We start from the raw sequence: 19,454 nt of genomic DNA, 5'->3' as shown, positions 1-19,454 counted from the left end.
TGGCGCCATCTGGTGGAAAATATTAAAAAATTTAATTTTGAAGCCAGGGCTCCGGAATGAAAGCATAATATCATAGAATTCATGATTTTATGCTTTAATGGAACTGGGATCAAATATTGCAGTTTTAATGGGTTTCAATGGGGACATTTTTGTCCTGAAGGTCCTGAGTGTAACTATTTTGTGTACACAGTGTATTATAGGAACTGAGGTTGAAATATCAAAATGTCCCCCAAAATACACACCTTTGGCTAAATTTATGCCATTTGAAGGTTGATTCCCCTAAAAAGTGTAAACACCGGGATTCTGTGGTACCTTCAAATCACCTTCGGACCAGCCTGACAAAACAACAACAGCTCATCCAATGGCGTGCATTTGGGGCGGGACTTTTGAAAGTATATTTTGTGCTGCTAAAAGCCCAGAAATGACACATTACAGCTGTAACCGCCAAACAACAACAGTCAGAGAACCGTCGTCTGGAAAACTCTAAACAAACATACACTTACCGTAATGAGTCAGGGCGTCCTGAGGCTTTAACAGCTTTGTTGCAGACATCGCAAATGACAGGTTTGAAATCCTCATGAGTTGGGAAGTGACCATACAAGAGCACATCTACAGCGGAGAGAGATCAGTGCCATTGAATATGACAATTTATTACATTCGAGTCTTTTCAAATCACTGTTTTGAGTTGTTACATTTGTTTTACAACAGAACAAAGTTGATATTTTTGGCCACTGACTGCAATTTGTTTAAGTCGCTTCCTTGCCAATCAACTGCCCAGTCATCACACATGACCAATGATCAGTGTCATAACATGAGATATGTGACTGAAGCAATCAGAAGAGAAAAACGTCTCTTACATTTAGTGATCATACACCATAAACACTGAGCTTTCATTAAAAATATATATACTGCTCTGGAAGAAATTACCACTGCAATTGACCACTGCAAAATTATCTGTTTCTCTGGATATACTATATATAGGTATGTGTTTGAGTAAAATGAAAATTTTTGTTTTATTCTGACAACATTTCTCCCAAATTCCAAATAAAAATATTGTCATTTAGAGCATTTATTTGCAGAAAATGACAACTGGTCAAAATAACAAAAAAGATGCAGTGTTTTCAGACCTTGAATAATGCAAAGAAGTTCATATTCATTTTTAAACAACATAATACTAATGTTTTAACTTAGGAAGAGTTCAGAAATCAATATTTGGTGGAATAACCCTGATTTTCAATCACAGCTTTCATGCGTCTTGGCATGCTCTCATCAGTCTTTCACATTGCTGTTGGTGACTTTATGCCACTCATGGTGCAAAAATTTAAGCAGCTCGGCTTTGTTTGATGGCTTGTGACCATCCATCTTCCTCTTGATCACATTCCAGAAGTTTTCAATGGGGTTCAGATCTGGAGATTGGGCTGGCCATGACAGGGTCATGATCCGGTGATCCTCCATCCACACCTTGATTGACCTGGCTGTGTGACACAGATCATTGTCCTGCTGGAAAAACCAATCCTCAGAGTTGGGGAACTTTGTCAGAGCAGAAGGAAGCAAGTTTCATTCCAGGATAACCTTGCATGTGGCTTGATTCATGCGTCCTTCACAAAGACGAATCTCGAATCCCGACTCCAACCTTGCTGAAGCACCCCCAGATCATCACCGATCCTCCACCAAATGTCACAGTGGGTGTGAGACACTGTGGCTTGAAGGCCTCTCCAGGTCTCCATCTAACCATTAGATGACCAGGTGGAGGATCGGTGATGATCTGGGGGTGCTTCAGCAAGGCTGGAGTCGGGATTCGAGATTCGTCTTTGTGAAGGACGCATGAATCAAGCCACGTACAAGGTTATCCTGGAAGAAAACTTACTTCCTTCTGCTCTGACAATGTTCCCCAACACCTGGATTGAGGTGAGTAACCGTGCCACCATAAGGACCTACTAAGTAATGGGAATTGGGCATTCCAAATTGGGAGAAAAAAAAAAGATTTATAAACACAAAGCAGATCTACGATATAATTTTTCTACAGATTTAAACTGCTGAGCATGACTTTTATCAGAAAGATGACAATAACAGCCAAATAATAATAATTTTGAGTTTCAATAATGCTCTTTCGTCATTGTAAAGCACATTTTACATCAGTTGAGTCAAGGCGTGAACGCTCCGTTCAATGCCAGCGTCAAGCACCGCACTGCCCTCCACATGACAAGCGCTGCTGAAAGCGTCTTGAAGGGCCGATTTTACGAGTTTGCCACGTAAGAAAGCGGGAGTTTGAGATGTGCACAATAAACACTGAAAACATGTTTTTGGAAGAGATAAAAAACTGGCAATTTATTTTATAGCAGAAAGTAGTAAAAGGACTCGTTTATGTTTAGGTCTAAGCATTTTCTTGGTGAATTTAAATTAGTTCAGTAACTGGGGTCTCTGATATTCGGAAACGATAAGGTATTATTTAATTAAAAGAAATTATGAGACATTCAATATCTCTCCACAAATTTGGACAGTTTTTTAATATTTCTTGTTGCTTAGTACTCTCAAAGACATTATTGGTGAAGCAAACACGTGTGAGAAAAACACTGGTGTAAAGTGGCGTCATTTCATAGACTTCAATGTATTCTGCAGCGCTGATAGGAGTCATGTGAAAGACCTTAACGTGTATAAATATTTTCATAGCACTTTTGCACTTTTTTTTTCTTCTCCCATTTTCTCCCCAATTTGGAATGCCCAATTCCCAATGTGCTCCAAGTCCTCGTGGTGGCGTAGTGACTCGCCTCAATCCGGGTGGTGGAGGACGAATCTCAGTTGCCTCCGCGCCTGAGACCATCAATCCGTGCATCTTATCACGTGGCTTGTTGAGCGCGTTACCGCGGAGACGTAGCATGTGTGGAGACTTCACGCTATTCTCCGCAGCATCCACGCTCAACTCACCACATGCCCCACCAAGAGCGAGAACCACACATTATAGCGACCAAGAGGAGGTTAACCCAACGTGACTCTACCCACCCTAGCAACTGGGCCAACTGGTTGCTTAGGAAGCCTGACTGGAGTCACTCAGTACGCCCTGGATTCGAACTCGCGACTCCAGGTGTGGTAGTCAGCGTCAATACTTGCTGAGCTAACCAGGCCCCCCATTTCGACAGTTTCTAAATATTTCTTGTTGCTTAGTACTCTCAAAGACACTAAATGTGAAGCAAAAATGTGTGTGAAAAACACTTTGGTGTAAAGTGGCATCATTTCATAGACTTCAGTGTCTGCAGCGCTGACGCGAGTCATGTGAAAGCCCCTTAACGTGTATAAATATCAGACAATTTTCCACGGCACACCTGACAGTCTTTCACGGCACACTAGTGGTTGGGAAATACTGCTCTAAATGACAATATTTTTATTTGGAATTTGGGAGAAATGTTGTAGTACTTTATAGATTAAAAAAAAAAAAAATCATTTTACTCAAACACACAGTTATTAATAGTAAATCCAGAGAAACAGATCATTTTGCAGTGGTCTCTTAATTTTTTCCAGAGCTGTATATTCCCTTACAAAAAAAGTGCATTATGTTGATCATCATTTACTTTAAAATAATTTGAATAAAGGTTTCTGTCAAAAAACAAACAAACAAAGAAAACAAGGTTATACATGACTTATATATGACTTTATGAAGTATTTTATTTGATTATAGATACTTCATGACCATATATATACTTTATATGACTATATGTTATATCTTAAATGACTTAATGAGTCATTTACAAAAATGTTCAGTCAAATATTAACGTACATTAACACAGGGCCATAACCACATGTCCCCCTCAGTATTGTGGTTGACCGATATGGGTTTTTCAATGGTTGATTCTTAAATGTTAAACACTTAGGGATGTCCCAATACCACTTTTCGGAGAAGCAGTATGAGTAACGATACTTCCTTTTCTGTACTCACCAATACCAATAATTTTTTTCTTTTCTAAATTTAATTTTTAATAGTTTATTTCAATTTTAACATCAAAATGGTGTCTAAATAAATACATCAAATGAAAATAGAACATTACATTTTCAACATAATTTTGTATTATTTTTATCAAATGAAGTGCTTTTATACAGAACCTCACAGCACAAATAAAGTGCTGCATAAAAGAGCATCACAGATGTGAGATATTGCTTAAATATAGTACAATTACTATTGATTTATTAGTAGTAGTAGTACAGTAAATATTACATAATTAAACAGTAATGATACATTTCAGTCATACTTTTTTCCATTTAATTGGGACTTTTATTTTGGAGTAAAGCCTTTTTCTTTTGTGTGTGTTTCTGAAAAACAGGTCCCTACGAGACCCAGTGTGATTATTAAACCACGAAAGGCTGCTATTTTGATAAATAAATATCTAGTCTGCATGTGCTGCTCACTACAAAGTGAATTAGCGCTCTGCTCGCGGTCATCTGCTACAAACATAGCTCCTTCTTAAAACATTCTTAAAACAAGATCTATTCACTTTGAAGCGTGCAGCACATGCAGACTATTTATTTAGCCCATGAACTCGCCGTCGTTGCGGTTTAAGAATCACACTAGGACATAACATGATTTTAATTTGTGCACTGAATGTTTATGCAATAACATTCATACATAAGATGGTATCTGGTTTTGGTATCAAGAGCATTTCTACGAGAACAAGTACATAAGCGCTGTATCAGACCCGATTCTGATACCAGTATTATTATCAGGACATCCCTACTAATGATCTGTTAGTCAACATGAAACAGTATTCGCAACACATTTTGGTTCCGTTTTGTGATGTATTTCTGATTGAAACAGGAATTTAAACAAATTGATTTGATTTATCAGAAAAAGCATTTGTTGTAATGTTAGTAAATGATTTGAAAAGAAAGTTATTTTAAGTTAATAATGAAAGGTATAAATTGTAACCAAAACTGAAACATATATTGGCAAACAGTGTTATGCATGCTGACAACATATACTCTATCAGTCTATGTGAGAATTGACACCAGTAACAACAACAACATCATGACAAACTCACACTCGCCTCCTTTACTGAGTTTGATCAGCTTTCTGCCCTTCAAAATCTGCTTCCCAGGAGTTTCAGAGTAAAAACCTGAAAATGACAACGACAGCTCGTTTAATATCTCAGTATGGGTGTCGGGGCCTGGGTAGCTCAGCGAGTATTGACGCTGACTACCAGCCCTGGAGTCGTGAGTTCAAACCCAGGGCGTGCTGAGTGACTCCAGCCAGGTCTCCTAAGCAACCAAATTGGCCTGGTTGCTAGGGAGGGTAGAGTCACATGGGGTAACCTCCTTGTGGTCGTGATTAGTGGTTCTAGGTCTCAATGGGGCGCGTGGTAAGTTGTGCATGGATCGCAGAGAATAGCATGAGCCTCCACATGCTGTGAGTCTCTGGTGTCATGCACAGCGAGCCACGTGATAAGATGTGCGGACTGACTGTGTCAGGAGCACCACCCAGATTGAGGTGAGTAACCGCGCTATCACGAGGACCTACTAAGTAGTGGGAATTGGGTATACCAAATTGGGGAGAAAAAGGGGATAAAATAATAAATAAATAAAAATAATGATGTGAACATATACAGTTACAGCAACTGGTAGCTAGATGGCTGTCTAGATCCAGAAATGCAACCACACAAACACAAACGCACAGAGTCTAAACTCACACACTCACAGTCTCTTAATAACAATGCATTGGAATGAAAAGTACATAAGTGCATTTACACGTGTCAATCAGTCAGTATACATGACGTATGTTCATATGTAAGCATGCACGTGTGTTTACAGCTGGTTCTTTATATGTTGCAGCACATATGCATGGAGGACACGCACGCGCACGTACAGCTATATGTCTCAATCACAGCTTAAAAACACTGTCAACAACAAGCGCAGTACGCATGTTAACACAGTGTATTATGACAGTAGTGTGCACTTACAGTGTGTGTGCTGTGAAGGCAGGTGAACGTGTCCAGTGTGTGTGCTCGGCGATACTGTGGCGCCATTGCTGTTCCTTCTTGTTGCCTTTTCCTTCGCAGCAAACGGCGAGACGGGCAAGCGAGCGAAACATATGACGTCACCTTCGGGAAAACTCGGCCAGAGCTCGGCTTCTTTCGGCATCCGGAAAGTAAAAAGCGAAAGTTTTGCACTTAATACATATAATACATGTATATGCTACATAATAATAACAATCAAAATAATCATAACATTAGGAATTATATATTACTATTTATTTTATTAATACATTTTATAAAAATATGTAATTAATATAATGAACACAAATCACCAATCATTACTTAGTTTTTATTATAACATCACAAATGATTATAACTTCTTATCATGTTTGGAGTTCTTAAATATATATTACTACTATGAATGACAACAACAACAAAAACAGCAACAACAATAATAATAATGACTATATATTACATATTATTATAATATTATTTATAACAAGAATATTTAATTTCATTTAATTTAAATTAATTTAATTTAATTTAGTGCTGTCACTTAATAGATTATACTTTTAGCGTCTTTTAAATGTTGGTTGGCCAATAGGTGGCGTGGTAATACAATTCACCAGAAAAATACACACGATTTCCACACTTCTTATTGGGTTTAAAAACATTATTTTGTTTATAATTTGTGTTTGATTTGTCAAGAGTTCTTAAACAGTTAGGGAAGGTTATAATTGCAATGGATCAATGTTAAATTGCAGTGGATCATTGAGTTATAGGCTGCCAAATTATATTTTAAAAATCAATGCAACTTAACATAACTCACTGACAGGGCTGTCAGACCATGTGGGACACTAAAAACTCTTTTACAAATTATTCTGGTTAACTCCATCCCTAAAGCTATAAACTACCATGTTGATGCATTTGTACCAGATAATGATTTGTTTGTTCTCTTTACAAATGATGATCAGAGAAGTCACAGGATGAGCAGGCACACAAAAGCACTGTTGTACCAGAAGCATCCCCAGATTTATTCGGGTAAGAAATCACCCTTTCTCTCCAGAAGCAAAAAAATAAATAAATAAATAAAACTTTAAAGAACTGCACCGAGGTGTCACTGAAAGCTGGAATTCACAGTCAGTTTTATTCAATAAAAACATTATACACTTTTTTTCCAAGGAGAGCAATGCTTCACTAAAAAATACATTTAAGACACAAGAATAAGAATGGAAGTAAAATAATAAGTGTACCAAACACTCCAAATGCTGCTGCATAATACTGCATAAAAACATAGATCACAATATAAAAGATATGAGGATACAAAAATGTAAAATAAACATAAAAATAATAGAAATAGCTATGAACTAAGAGGATAGAATTTCAAAATGCAATAGGATGAATCTCATGAAACCTGTCAAAAACACAGGGCATATTTCACCCTCAAAAAAAATAAATAAAATAAAATAAATGAAATTATACTTTTATTTTGTTGAACCATTAAAATGATTTGCATTGTGAAAATAGTTTCATGACAATTCAGCATATTAGCTCATAATATTTTTTAGATAAATTCTCACTTTTTTCTTTAGATTTTGGGGTGGCTTAGACATGTTCTCATGAGATTCCCCCGATAATACATACAATAATAAAATGTTTAATACTGGAACATGTAAGTAAAACATCATAAAGTACCAATGTTGACAAAAATCATTCTTAAAAGCAATTTAAAAGTAAATACAAGCTGTTTCGTTCTGATTTAAAAATAAAGAAGAAATAAACATTTATATTGTTTGATTGAAGAAACATGCAATTCAAGAGGGAAACTGCTGAGATGTGGTTTGTTATTGTGTGCGGCAATCATTTGGGGGCGGGGTTTAGATGGAGGCAGGAGCAGGGCCACGCCCCGCGGCATTTTGCACGTTGACCTTCTTTGAGTGCCAGCGTGTCTCCTTATACACAAACCAGGCGTTCCCGGCCCATATGATGAGATTCAAGTAACCAAATACCTGTAAAATAAATCAAAACAGAATGTGGAGATACTATGGACGTACATTTAAAATCAACATGAAATCAAAACTGAAAAATGAAAGACAGAAGCATAAGAGTAATTCTTTCAGAAATCAGACTACACTGGTCGCACTGCTTGTTTTCTGCTGACATAATTGAGATCATGTAGGCGGGGCAAACTAACAATACCAAAGATATCATAACCTTTCAATCAAGTCCCACCCTACATTATTTATTTGTCCATTGTGAGATAATACAGCCTATTTGTTAATGTATACTGCATCTTACCACAGATATATTGAGTGAGCGTATGCTTGCAAATTCAGTGACTTCACACTTGACATCCCTCTCCTTACAGAGCCCCAGAGTGGAGTCAATGCCAGCTGTACTGGTGGCGTCTTTCACCATCTGCAGACCCCTCGCCCATGCCGACGAGCACACCAGCCAAAGGAACGCAAAGGCTGCTGTCACCACGAAATCCTACACAAAATTCCACCATATACCACATGGGATTAATAACATTATAAACATGCTCTCATATCACATAAAAACCTCATCGGTTGGTTGCATACTCACAAACATTGGGCCGAAGTCAGAGTCTCTGTATACGTGCATGTAGCCCAGATACACCAGCAGAGCCACCATGGCATACAGGAAGGCCAAGACAGCCACAGCAACGAAGAACTCCACCGAGGATGAGGAGTCTCCAACCAGATGGGTTTCAGAAACTGTGCGGTTGCAAAGGGTGGTGTTTTTCTCAACCAGCAAAACCTGGTTTAACCTTTACAGAAGAGTGAAATGAGTAGCTACACTAAAATTATTACAAAAAAAATGGATTTTTGCTGCTTGTTCAGTTTACTTATTTAAAACGAACTAAACAAACACAATTCTAGAACATTTTGCCACAACTTGATTTCATTGCGTTCTACCCATTTAAATTTGTAAAATGGAAGTTTACTTAATCCATTTGAGTTGGGACTACATGAATACTTGTTGTGGTGTTAATGTAGCATTGATGAAACTGGGCAGGGGATTTTAATTTACATTTATGCATTTGGCAGACGCTTTTATCCAAAGTGACTTACAGTGTAATTATTACAGGAACAATCCCCCTGGAGAAACCTGGAGTTAAGTGCCTTGCTCAAGGACACAATGGTGATGGCTGTGGGGATCAAACCAGCAACCTTCTGATTACCAGTTATGTGCTTTAGCCCACTATGCCACCACCACTCCACATTTCCCAGCATGTTTTGCATGGGACTCGACAGGGAGAGTAAATGTTCAAATTAAGTGTTATTTTATGTATTTTTGTGCAAGATGAATATTACGGGGATACTTGTTAGTGTTTAATGTTTTGTTTTGTTTCTGTTATGTTGGAGTTTTGGGGGTTACCGTTACGGTGAAAAGTGGAGCTTGATCTAACGATGAGGACAGGTAGATGTCGCAATTAAATGAATAGCTTGCTTTGTTGAGTAAATGTTGTGATAACCATTGCATAGTTACTAGACTACACTCTGTAGTGCTTCAAACCAGCATGTATTTAGCATGCTAACATTCACTTTCACTAGTTAGTACATAAAAAATAATAAAAGTAATTTATTTGAGTGATATTTACACATCTAATTTGGTTGGGTTTACCCAGTTAAACTATTTTCTTTCTACACAATGTGTTTATGTTGAGATTACATAGTAATTTTCAGTTAAGAAAACTCATTTCAAACATGTGGAACCACTGTCCATGATTGAATCAAGCTCAATTTTTTTTTTTTGGTGTAGAAATTGCAGGAGGGTCATTCCTACCATCCAGTACATTTTCATGTATTTTCCCATCAATCTTAATATACTGGATAAAATATAAAAATATTTTAAAACATTATCCTAAACATTCGAATAATTTAAAGCTGAAGTGTGTAACTTTTTTGGTGTTAAAATACATTTCATTGGTGGGTTAATTTTCTCAAAAACTGTAAACACTTGTGGGGCAGATTCACTAAGAATGAATTGTACCTGCTAAAAGTGCCGGGTTTTTTTGCACATGCTAACTGCGCTCGTTTAGCAGCCGATTCACTAAAGGAATTATGCAGATCAGGCAACGACGCAAACACGCTCACAAAATCGCTGCTGAACACAATTTGCATGCGCAATTCTGATCTTGCGGTCAGTTTCTGAGCTCAATATAGCCGAGGATGCCGCAGACCACCGTATTTGACCCATCCTGCCAGGACTGAACAACATCACTTTGATCCAGACACCTGAATCATCTCTTAAACATGCAGAACGTGCACTTGATGACACCACACATCTGGATAAACGCTCTTCAACATAATTTGATGAGTATTTGATTAATTACTGCTGGAAGGATCGGTTGAAAATGTTCACAAGCATCTCTTTTAAATTACAATTTATTTTACCGCCTACTTTCATTTGGCGTTAACAGTACGATGTATATTGCGCAGGGCAAATTGCGCGGAGTTTTGTGAATGAAGCGCAATTTTAGCGCTGATTGCACCCGCTAAACGTGATTGCGGGTGGGCAAGACGCAACTTTTTGCGCTGAAATACCACACGCTAAAGTGGCACAACTGTTTAGTGAAACTGCCCCTGTGACTCTGTTTGTTTTGAGTGACAACTCAAGCCGACACAACAACACTGACTCAACCAATGGCGTGAGTTGGGGGCGGGGCTATCTGTTTTTTCAAGCAACAAGAGATAAGGGGCGTACTCGGAAAGCTGTTTTAAAACAGTATTTATTTGTTCAATTCCATTCAGTGGCGCAGAAATGACACAATTTCACATAAAATACTAAACTAAAAACAATTAAGGAAGGAAATCAGGTTTTATAGTTTTCTTGGTAACACTTTACAATAAGGTTTCATTCGTTAACATTAGTTAATGCATTAGGTATCATGAACTAACAATGAACAATATATTTTTTACAGCATTTATTAATCTTTGTTAATGTTAGTTCATAAAAATACAACTGTTCATTGTTAGTTCATAGTGCATAAACTAATGTTAACATATACAACTTTTGATTTTAAAAATGTATTAGAATATGTTGAAATTAACATTAACTAAGATTAATAAATGCTGTAAAAGTATAGTTCATTGTTAGTTCATGTTAAATAATATTGTTAACTAATGTTAACAAATGGAAGATTATTGTAAAGTGTTACCGTTTTCTTTAATATGACAATTAAGTGAACACTGGGGTGAATTTTAAACAGTTTTGCTAATTTGGTTTGAGCAGATGTTGATATTTTTTTGCCTTCATTCCTCAAAACAATGATTGACTGATGAGTTTCTTTTTTGCCATTTTTGACCTAATATTGACCTTAAGACATGCCAGTCTATTGCATACTGTGGCAACTCAAAAACAAACACAAAGACAATGTTAAGCTTCATTTAATGAACCAAATATCTTTCAACTGTGTTTGATATAATGGCAAGTGATTTTCTAGTACCAAATGATCAATTTAGCATGATTACTCAAGGATAAGGTGTTGGAGTGATGGCTGCTGTCTAGATTTGATCAAAAATGACTTTTTTCAAATAGTGATGGTGCTGTTTTTTACATCAGTAATGTCCTGACTATACTTTGTGATCAGATGAATGACACTTTGGTGAATTAAAGTACCAATTTCCTTCCAAAACAGCAAAATCTGTACATTGTTCCAAACTTTTGGGCAGCTAGTGTATTTATTTGCTATGGTCTCCCAATAACCACTCTAGCAGTTTAACCTGCTATAGTTTACTTCTATGTTCCAAACCTGTAAATATGAAAACTTTCCATCCAGTTAGTCTTTTGTAATATCCCTTTAATTAACATAAAAGCCAGTTCCTTAATGACATCATCCTCCAGGAAGTGACATACTATTTGGTGGGAAAAAAACAATAGCACAAAGATCTGTGTTGGCAATGGGTTCAAATGATTTATGTGATGTTTTGTGGTTTTAGTTGATTTGTCTCACTTGTATACTCTCACAAATCCTTTTTGAGAAAATTTACTAAAAGTGGTATGACAATATAAAACATCTCAAAACATAGTTCAAAAATATCAAAATGAACTTCAAGTTGACATGTAAGCTAGCTCTCAATCCCTCACTGAACAATGAAAATCTGCTAAATCCTTGTACAGAAATACTTCCTAAAATGTATAGAGTTGAAGGTGCTGCATAACAGGAAAGAAAAGGGAAAATAGTTTCTATTGGAGCTCACCTGAATGGGTAGTTGAAAGTGGCACTAAGTGTTTCATTTCTGCCTCCGTCACAGAAGATGGAAAGCACATTTCGTCCTGTAAATCCCCCACAGGTCCCAAACGCAAACACTGCAGTGAGCTACAGAAAAGAATAAAGTAACCAATAGCATGATGAATATAGAAACCCTCCAGAGAACACAACACAAACATGCAGTCATGAGCTGCTTACGTCTACAGTTTTTCAACATGCACCATCTGACATCCTAATCTGATCATAAAATCAGTTTTAACTTTTGATATTCTCACGGTTTGTGTTGAAAACATGAATGGGAATGCTAAGCTAAATCAAGACCAGATCTTCACGGCCGACGTCAAGCTCATTTTACTGCACCAGATGTTTAGTTTCACTGCATGATACATCCTGTTTGCCAACTCATTCACCTATCAAAATCTTAAGACGCAATTAACAAAAGAAAAAGGAACTTTTCATCTGTCCTTTTTCTAGAAGACCAAGATCAACAGATTTATGCTTTACAGCAGTGTAATGAACGGCAACAGCTGAGATGGTAATTCAATTTTCCCTGCCAATGACAAATTCCTTTGAGCAAATAAAGCAGGGAGGGAACTTTAATTAAGAGTTGGCTGAAGAAAAAAGCAAAACTTGCTTTTGTATGGTATGTATGTATGTATATGTATATGTTTAGTATATACACAGTACTGTGCAAAAGTTTTAGGCAGTTGTGAAAAATTTTGCATATAGTGAGAATGTCTACAAAAATAATGCCATAATAGTTATCATTTATCAATTTACATCACACAAAGTTCAGTAAACATAAAAAAGCTAAATCAATATTTGATGTGATCACCTTTACCTTCAAAACAGCACAGTTTCTCCTACTGTAGGTACACCTGGACACAGTTTTATAGGGTGTTTCAAGCTTCTTGGATAATTCGCCAGTTCTTTTAATAGATCTGTTTAGGCTGTCTCAATTGCTTTTGTTTCTTCTTGTAATCCCAGACTGACTCGATGTTCAGTGGGGGGCTCTGTGGGGGCCATGTCATCTGTTGCAGGGCTCCCTGTTCTTCTATTCTATTCTATTTGCAAAAGAAATATTTTGGAGTCTAAAATTTATATTTTCATTTGACACACTCCCAGCTAACAGGGAACATTCTCAGAACTTTGGCTAAAGTTCTCTAAAAGTTCTGTCAAAGTTATGAAAAGCAGTAACGTTGATAGAACGTTTTTTCAATGTTTTCTGTTATTGATAAACGTTCTCAAAACGTTAGCATTAAAACGTTATTCATACTCGTTAGTGGAACGTACTTTAAATGTTACTACATTGTAAAAATCCACAATTAGTCATCACAACTTTTTTTCTTGAGTCAAATTTACACTTAGAGTTACTCATGTTGTTTAGCTAACATAATTTGTGTTTCTGTATAGTAATTACATTGAAGCTGATGAGACACAGTTCGTTTTAAATGGTTAAAAAAAAAAAAAGCCCTCATAAATGAAAAAATGCCCCTGAAAATCAATAATAAAATCAATAATAAACAAATACATTTCTGGCACTGTACTACATATTTACTCTCACACTCACACACACACACACACACACACACACACACACACACACATATATATAAAGTATCTATCTATCTATCTGTCTGTCTGTCTGTCTATCTATCTATAAATACTTTATATATTTATACAACAGATAGATAGATAGATACGACAGACAGACAGACAGATAGATCCGACGGACAGACAGACAGACAGACAGACAGCGAGACAGATAGATAGATAGATAGATAGATAGATATGACAGACAGACAGACAGATAGATACGACAGACAGACAGACAGATAGATAGATATGACAGACAGACAGACAGAGACAGACAGACAGATAGATAGATACGACAGACGGACAGATAGATACATAGATAAGACAGACAGACAGACAGACAGATAGATAGATAGATAGATAAGACAGATATATATATACGACAGACAGACAGATAGATAGATAGATACGACAGATAGATAGATATGACAGACAGACAGACAGACAAATAGATAGATAGATAGATACGACAGACAGACAGACAGACAGATAGATAGATACGACAGACAGACAGACAGACAGATAGATAGATAGATAGATACGACAGACAGACAGACAGATAGACAGATACGACAGACAGACAGATAGATACGACAGACAGACAGACAGATAGATAGATACGACAGACAGACAGACAGACAGATAGATAGATATGACAGACAGACAGACAGACAGATAGATAGATATGACAGACAGACAGACAGATAGATACGACAGACAGACAGACAGACGGACAGATAGATAGATACGACAGACAGACGGACGGACAGATAGATAGATAGACAGATAGATAGACAGATAGACACGACAGACAGACGGACAGATAGATAGATACGACAGACAGACAGACGGACAGATAGATAGATACGACAGACAGACAGACGGACAGATAGATAGATACGACAGACAGACAGACGGACAGATAGATAGATACGACAGACAGACAGACGGACAGACAGATAGATACGACAGACAGACAGACAGACGGACAGATAGATAGATACGACAGACAGACGGACGGACAGATAGATAGATAGACAGATAGATAGACAGATAGACAGATAGATACAACAGACAGACGGACAGATAGACAGATACGACAGACAGACAGACGGACAGATAGATAGATACGACAGACAGACAGACGGACAGATAGATAGATATGACAGACAGACAGACGGACAGATAGATAGATACGACAGACAGACATCTGCACTTTTGTACAAGGAAAAAACATGATCAATGTCAAATAAACAACAAATTTACCTACATTTGATTAGTGACCCAAATAAAGTGCAGGTATCTTAAATTTGTCTTAATTTAAGGTCATAGCTTTTCTTTGTTTTAAAATGTTAAGCTGTAAAACTTCATCCACAGGTTTATATATATAAATATATACACTACCGGTCAAAAGTTTTGAAACACTTGACTGAAATGTTTCTCATGATCTTAAAAATCTTTTGATCTGAAGGCGTATGTTTAAATGTTTGAAATTAGTTTTGTAAACAAAAATATAATTGTGCCACCATATTAATTTATTTCATTATATATCTAAAATTTAATAAAAAAAAAAAAAAATGTAAAAAAAGTTTTTGAAATTGATGACTTGGACCAAATAATAAAGAAAAGCAGCCAATAAGTGCCCAACATAGATGGGAACTCCTTCAATACTGTTTAAAAAGCATCCCAGGGTGATACCTCAAGAAGTTGTTTGAGAAAATGTCAAGAGTACATGTCTGCAAATTCTAGGCAAAGAGTGACTACTTTAAAGATGCTAAAATAAAACACAGTTTTGATTTATTTTGGATTTTGTTTAGTCACAACATAATTCCCATAGTTCCATATATAGTGTACACACAATATAAACTTTTTTTGCATATAATTTTGCATAACTTTGCCTGTTAACCAAAACTAAAAGGACTGCTCACTGTAACTCTCATGGGGACGACCCAGTAAATCATTAATGTGCAAAAGTAATGTATAAGATATTTTCTTCATAAGGACAAAAAACACAAGTCTGAAATAAAAGATGAAGCTTTTTTTATCTAGACATATTTTTAGTTAACTAACCTGTGGACTCTTGTTGCATGCATGGAATAATGCATTGGTGTAAATGCGTTTTCTCTCAGGCCTTTTCCCTCCATTTACAGTTAAAATCCTTCATCTTAAAATGGCAAAAGAGATTTGAGATTTTACTCACCCACTCCACGACTTTAACCAAACCAAGCGGCTCTTTGACGGGGTTTAAATTTATTCTGAATCCAGTCTGCATTTTTGCCCACCGACCCAGATAGACTCCAGGAAGAAAAAGGGGGTCTTGAATCTTGCTCAAGTTTTCATAAAAAACTGCAAGTTTGACAGAGTGACGTGGTTCTTTGGTAAATGATGCTGCTCCGCCTCCGCGAGAAAAACAGTACTGTTGACTCAGATTACATAGAAACGTGGAGATTTACACTGTATTATTTTCCCAAGATAATTACGATTTTAATAGATAATGTATTTAAATTCTAAACAGATTTGGTTTAAATGTATCTGACCCACGTATACGTCATAATGAGGAGAACTAAAAAGAATGCAACATAGTTGCTGTTTCCTTTCGCCGAGTGTTACAATGATTCTCCTCTCAGTGGATAAATGCCGCTTTAAGAGCGTCGAACGCAGAATATTTCAGTCATATGATTCTGTGAGGGGCTATAAAGGAATTCTCCAAATTCCTGCACTCCGTTATAAACGCTTAAAGAGTCTCTTAAAGGGACAGGTCACAATAATTAATTAAATACATTCTTTCGTGGAACAGTCACCAGTCACTTTCATAAAAAGCACCATAAGTGTGGTTCTATGGTACTAAAAAGCACCGTAAGTACATACAATTTGTGCACTATATTCCAAGTCTTCTGAATATATATATTTGTGTGAGGAAAAGATAATTTTATGGAGAGGACAGGGCGGGAATGTTTTTACTGAAATAGTTTTGCGTGCCCTCGCAATACGTTTACCATGGTTAATCTATAGTAACTACTATGGTTACTACAGTATTTCTATAGAAAAATTATTTCCGCCAAAAACTATGGTTACTACAGTATACTATACTAAAAATTTTAAATTTTTAAAAATTTTAATAACCACAAAATTATGATTTTTATTGACATAGTTTTTGTTTTCCTGTATTATCTCTATGGTTTCACTACGAATATCATGGTTAAAATATGGTTACCGTAGTAAAACCATGGTAAATGTATTGCAAGGGAATGCAAAACTTATTGCGAGTGAACACAAAACCATTGTGAGGGAACGCTAAACTAATCGTGAGGGAATGCAAACTATTACGAGGGACAGCAAACTGTTGCGAGGGAAAGCAAACTGTTGCGAGGGAACGCAAAACTATTTGAGAGGGAACGGAAAACGTATTGCAAGGGAACGCAAACTATTGCGAGGAAACAAAACGTATTGCAAGGGTACGCAATAGTTGCGAGGGCATGTAAAACTTATTGTGAGGGAATGCAAACTATTGCGAGGGAACGCAAACAATTGCGAGGGAACAAAACTTAATGCAAGAGTACGCAAAACTATTGTGAGGAAAACTAATTGTAAGGGAATGCAAAACTTATTGCGGGGGAATGCAAACTACTGCGAGGGAACACAAAACTTAATGCAAGAGTACGCAAAACTATTGTGAGGAAATGGGAAACTAATTGCAAGGGAATGCAAACTATTGCGAGGGTATGCAAAATTTATTGCGAATACAAAAATGTATTGCGAGGGAATGCAAACTATTGTGAGGGCACGTAAAACTTATCGTGAGGGAATGCAAACTATTGCGAGAGAATGGAAAACTAATTGCAAGGGAATGCAAACTATTGCGAGGGAACACAAAACTTAATGCAAGAGTACGCAAAACTATTGTAAGGAAATGGAAAACTAATTGCGAGGGAATGCAAACTACTGCAAGGGAATACAAAACTTATTGCGACAGAACGCAAACTATTGCGAGGGTATGCAAAAACGTATTGCAAGGGAACGCAAACTATTGCGAGGGAACGCAAAACTTATTGCAAAGGAACGCAAAACGTATTGCATGGGAATGCAAACTATTGCGAGGGTGTGCAAAACTTATTGCGAGTGAACGCAAACTACTGCAAGGGAATATAAAACTTATTGCGAATGCAAAAACGTATTGCGACAGAACGCAAACTATTGCAAGGGTGAGCAAAACTATTGTGAGGGAAAGCAAAACTTATTGCGAGGGAATGCAAACTACTGTAAGGGAATGCAAAACTTATTGCGAATACAAAAACGTATTGCGACGGAACGCAAACTATTGCGAGGGTATGCAAAACTTATTGTGAGGGAACGCAAACTACTGCAAGGGAATGCAAAACTTATTGCGAATACAAAAACTTATTGCGACGGAACGCAAACTATTGTGAGGGTATGCAAAACTTATTGCGAGGGAACACAAACTACTGCAAGGGAATGCAAAACTTATTGCGAATGCAAAAACGTATTGCTAGGGAACGCAAACTATTGCGAGGGAACGCAAAACTTATTGCAAAGGAACGCAAAACTTATTGCAAGGGAATGCAAACTATTGTGAGGGTGTGCAAAACTATTGCGAGGGAAAGCAAAACTTATTTCGAGTGGACGCAAACTACTGCGAGGGAACGCAAAAGTTATTGCCAGGGTACGCAAACTACTGCGAGGGAACGCAATACTTACTGCGAGAAAACGCAAAACATATTGAGATGGAACGCAAACTACTGCAAGGGAATATAAAACTTATTGCGAATGCAAAAACGTATTGCGACAGAACGCAAACTATTGCAAGGGTGAGCAAAACTATTGTGAGGGAAAGCAAAACTTATTGCGAGGGAATGCAAACTACTGTAAGGGAATGCAAAACTTATTGCGAATACAAAAACGTATTGCGACGGAACGCAAACTATTGCGAGGGTATGCAAAACTTATTGTGAGGGAACGCAAACTACTGCAAGGGAATGCAAAACTTATTGCGAATACAAAAACTTATTGCGACGGAACGCAAACTATTGTGAGGGTATGCAAAACTTATTGCGAGGGAACACAAACTACTGCAAGGGAATGCAAAACTTATTGCGAATGCAAAAACGTATTGCTAGGGAACGCAAACTATTGTGAGGGTATGCAAAACTTATTGCGAGAGAACACAAACTACTGCAAGGGAATGCAAAACTTATTGCGAATGCAAAAACGTATTGCAAGGGAATGCAAACTATTGTGAGGGTGTGCAAAACTATTGCGAGGGAAAGCAAAACTTATTTCGAGTGGACGCAAACTACTGCGAGGGAACGCAATACTTACTGCGAGAAAACGCAAAACATATTGAGATGGAACGCAAACTATTTCAGAAAAAATAAATTCCCACCCTGTCCTCTAAGGGGCTCCATACAGTTTAAGTCTGTTCTTCACATAAAGCTATAATATGACTTAAGAAGACTTGAAGTTTACAAAGTTTTTTTTAACCCTTTTTGGGCTTAACAACCCCCATCTCTACTGACTTTCGTTGTATAGGAAAGTGAACTTTTCCTTTAAGATAATAAGTTAAATATAAATAGTAAATATTAGTTTTGTTTTTTATTTTAAAGCATTTTTGAGACAATTTTCTTTTTTTTGTTTTTTAAAGTCAA

At 36.9% G+C, this 19,454-nt stretch overlaps 2 protein-coding genes across 14 annotated transcripts in view; both read right to left on the bottom strand.

The window, feature by feature from the left end:
* The window catches only part of LOC127435281 (ataxin-7-like protein 1), a 37,917-nt gene extending 31,865 nt beyond the window's left edge, over window positions 1-6,052 (bottom strand). For all 13 annotated transcript variants that reach the window (XR_007896166.1, XR_007896168.1, XR_007896169.1 and 10 more), the window contains exons 1-3: window positions 5,943-6,052; window positions 5,028-5,102; window positions 504-609 (exon numbers count right to left, since the gene is read on the bottom strand). The gene's annotated coding sequence lies outside the window, so the exon portion shown is untranslated. The remainder of the gene's footprint in view (window positions 1-503; window positions 610-5,027; window positions 5,103-5,942) is intronic.
* Window positions 6,053-7,087: 1,035 nt separating this feature from the next.
* Window positions 7,088-16,398, bottom strand: LOC127435294 (synaptophysin-like protein 1). Its single transcript, XM_051688649.1, has 5 exons — window positions 15,992-16,398; window positions 12,185-12,303; window positions 8,544-8,748; window positions 8,256-8,447; window positions 7,088-7,966 (listed from the first exon to the last, which is right to left on the bottom strand). Exons 1-5 carry the CDS (start codon window positions 16,061-16,063, stop codon window positions 7,835-7,837), a joined length of 720 nt encoding a protein of 239 aa, XP_051544609.1. The 5' UTR covers window positions 16,064-16,398; the 3' UTR covers window positions 7,088-7,834.
* Between the last annotated feature and the right edge of the window lie 3,056 nt (window positions 16,399-19,454).

The sequence above is a fragment of the Myxocyprinus asiaticus genome, chromosome 45 (assembly GCF_019703515.2).
Source record: "Myxocyprinus asiaticus isolate MX2 ecotype Aquarium Trade chromosome 45, UBuf_Myxa_2, whole genome shotgun sequence".
NCBI classification, from domain to species: domain Eukaryota; kingdom Metazoa; phylum Chordata; class Actinopteri; order Cypriniformes; family Catostomidae; genus Myxocyprinus; species Myxocyprinus asiaticus.
This window is presented reverse-complemented; position numbering and strand designations above follow the sequence as displayed.

Coding starts and splice junctions, on each gene's coding strand:
- LOC127435294 (XM_051688649.1), bottom strand. CDS start 16,063: ATGCAGACTGGATTCAGAATAAATTTAAACCCCGTCAAAGAGCCGCTT. Junction 12,304..15,991: donor TGGTTAAAGTCGTGGAGTGG/GTGAGTAAAATC, acceptor TCTTTTCTGTAG/CTCACTGCAGTGTTTGCGTT. Junction 8,749..12,184: donor ACTTTCAACTACCCATTCAG/GTGAGCTCCAAT, acceptor TCTTCTGTAAAG/GTTAAACCAGGTTTTGCTGG.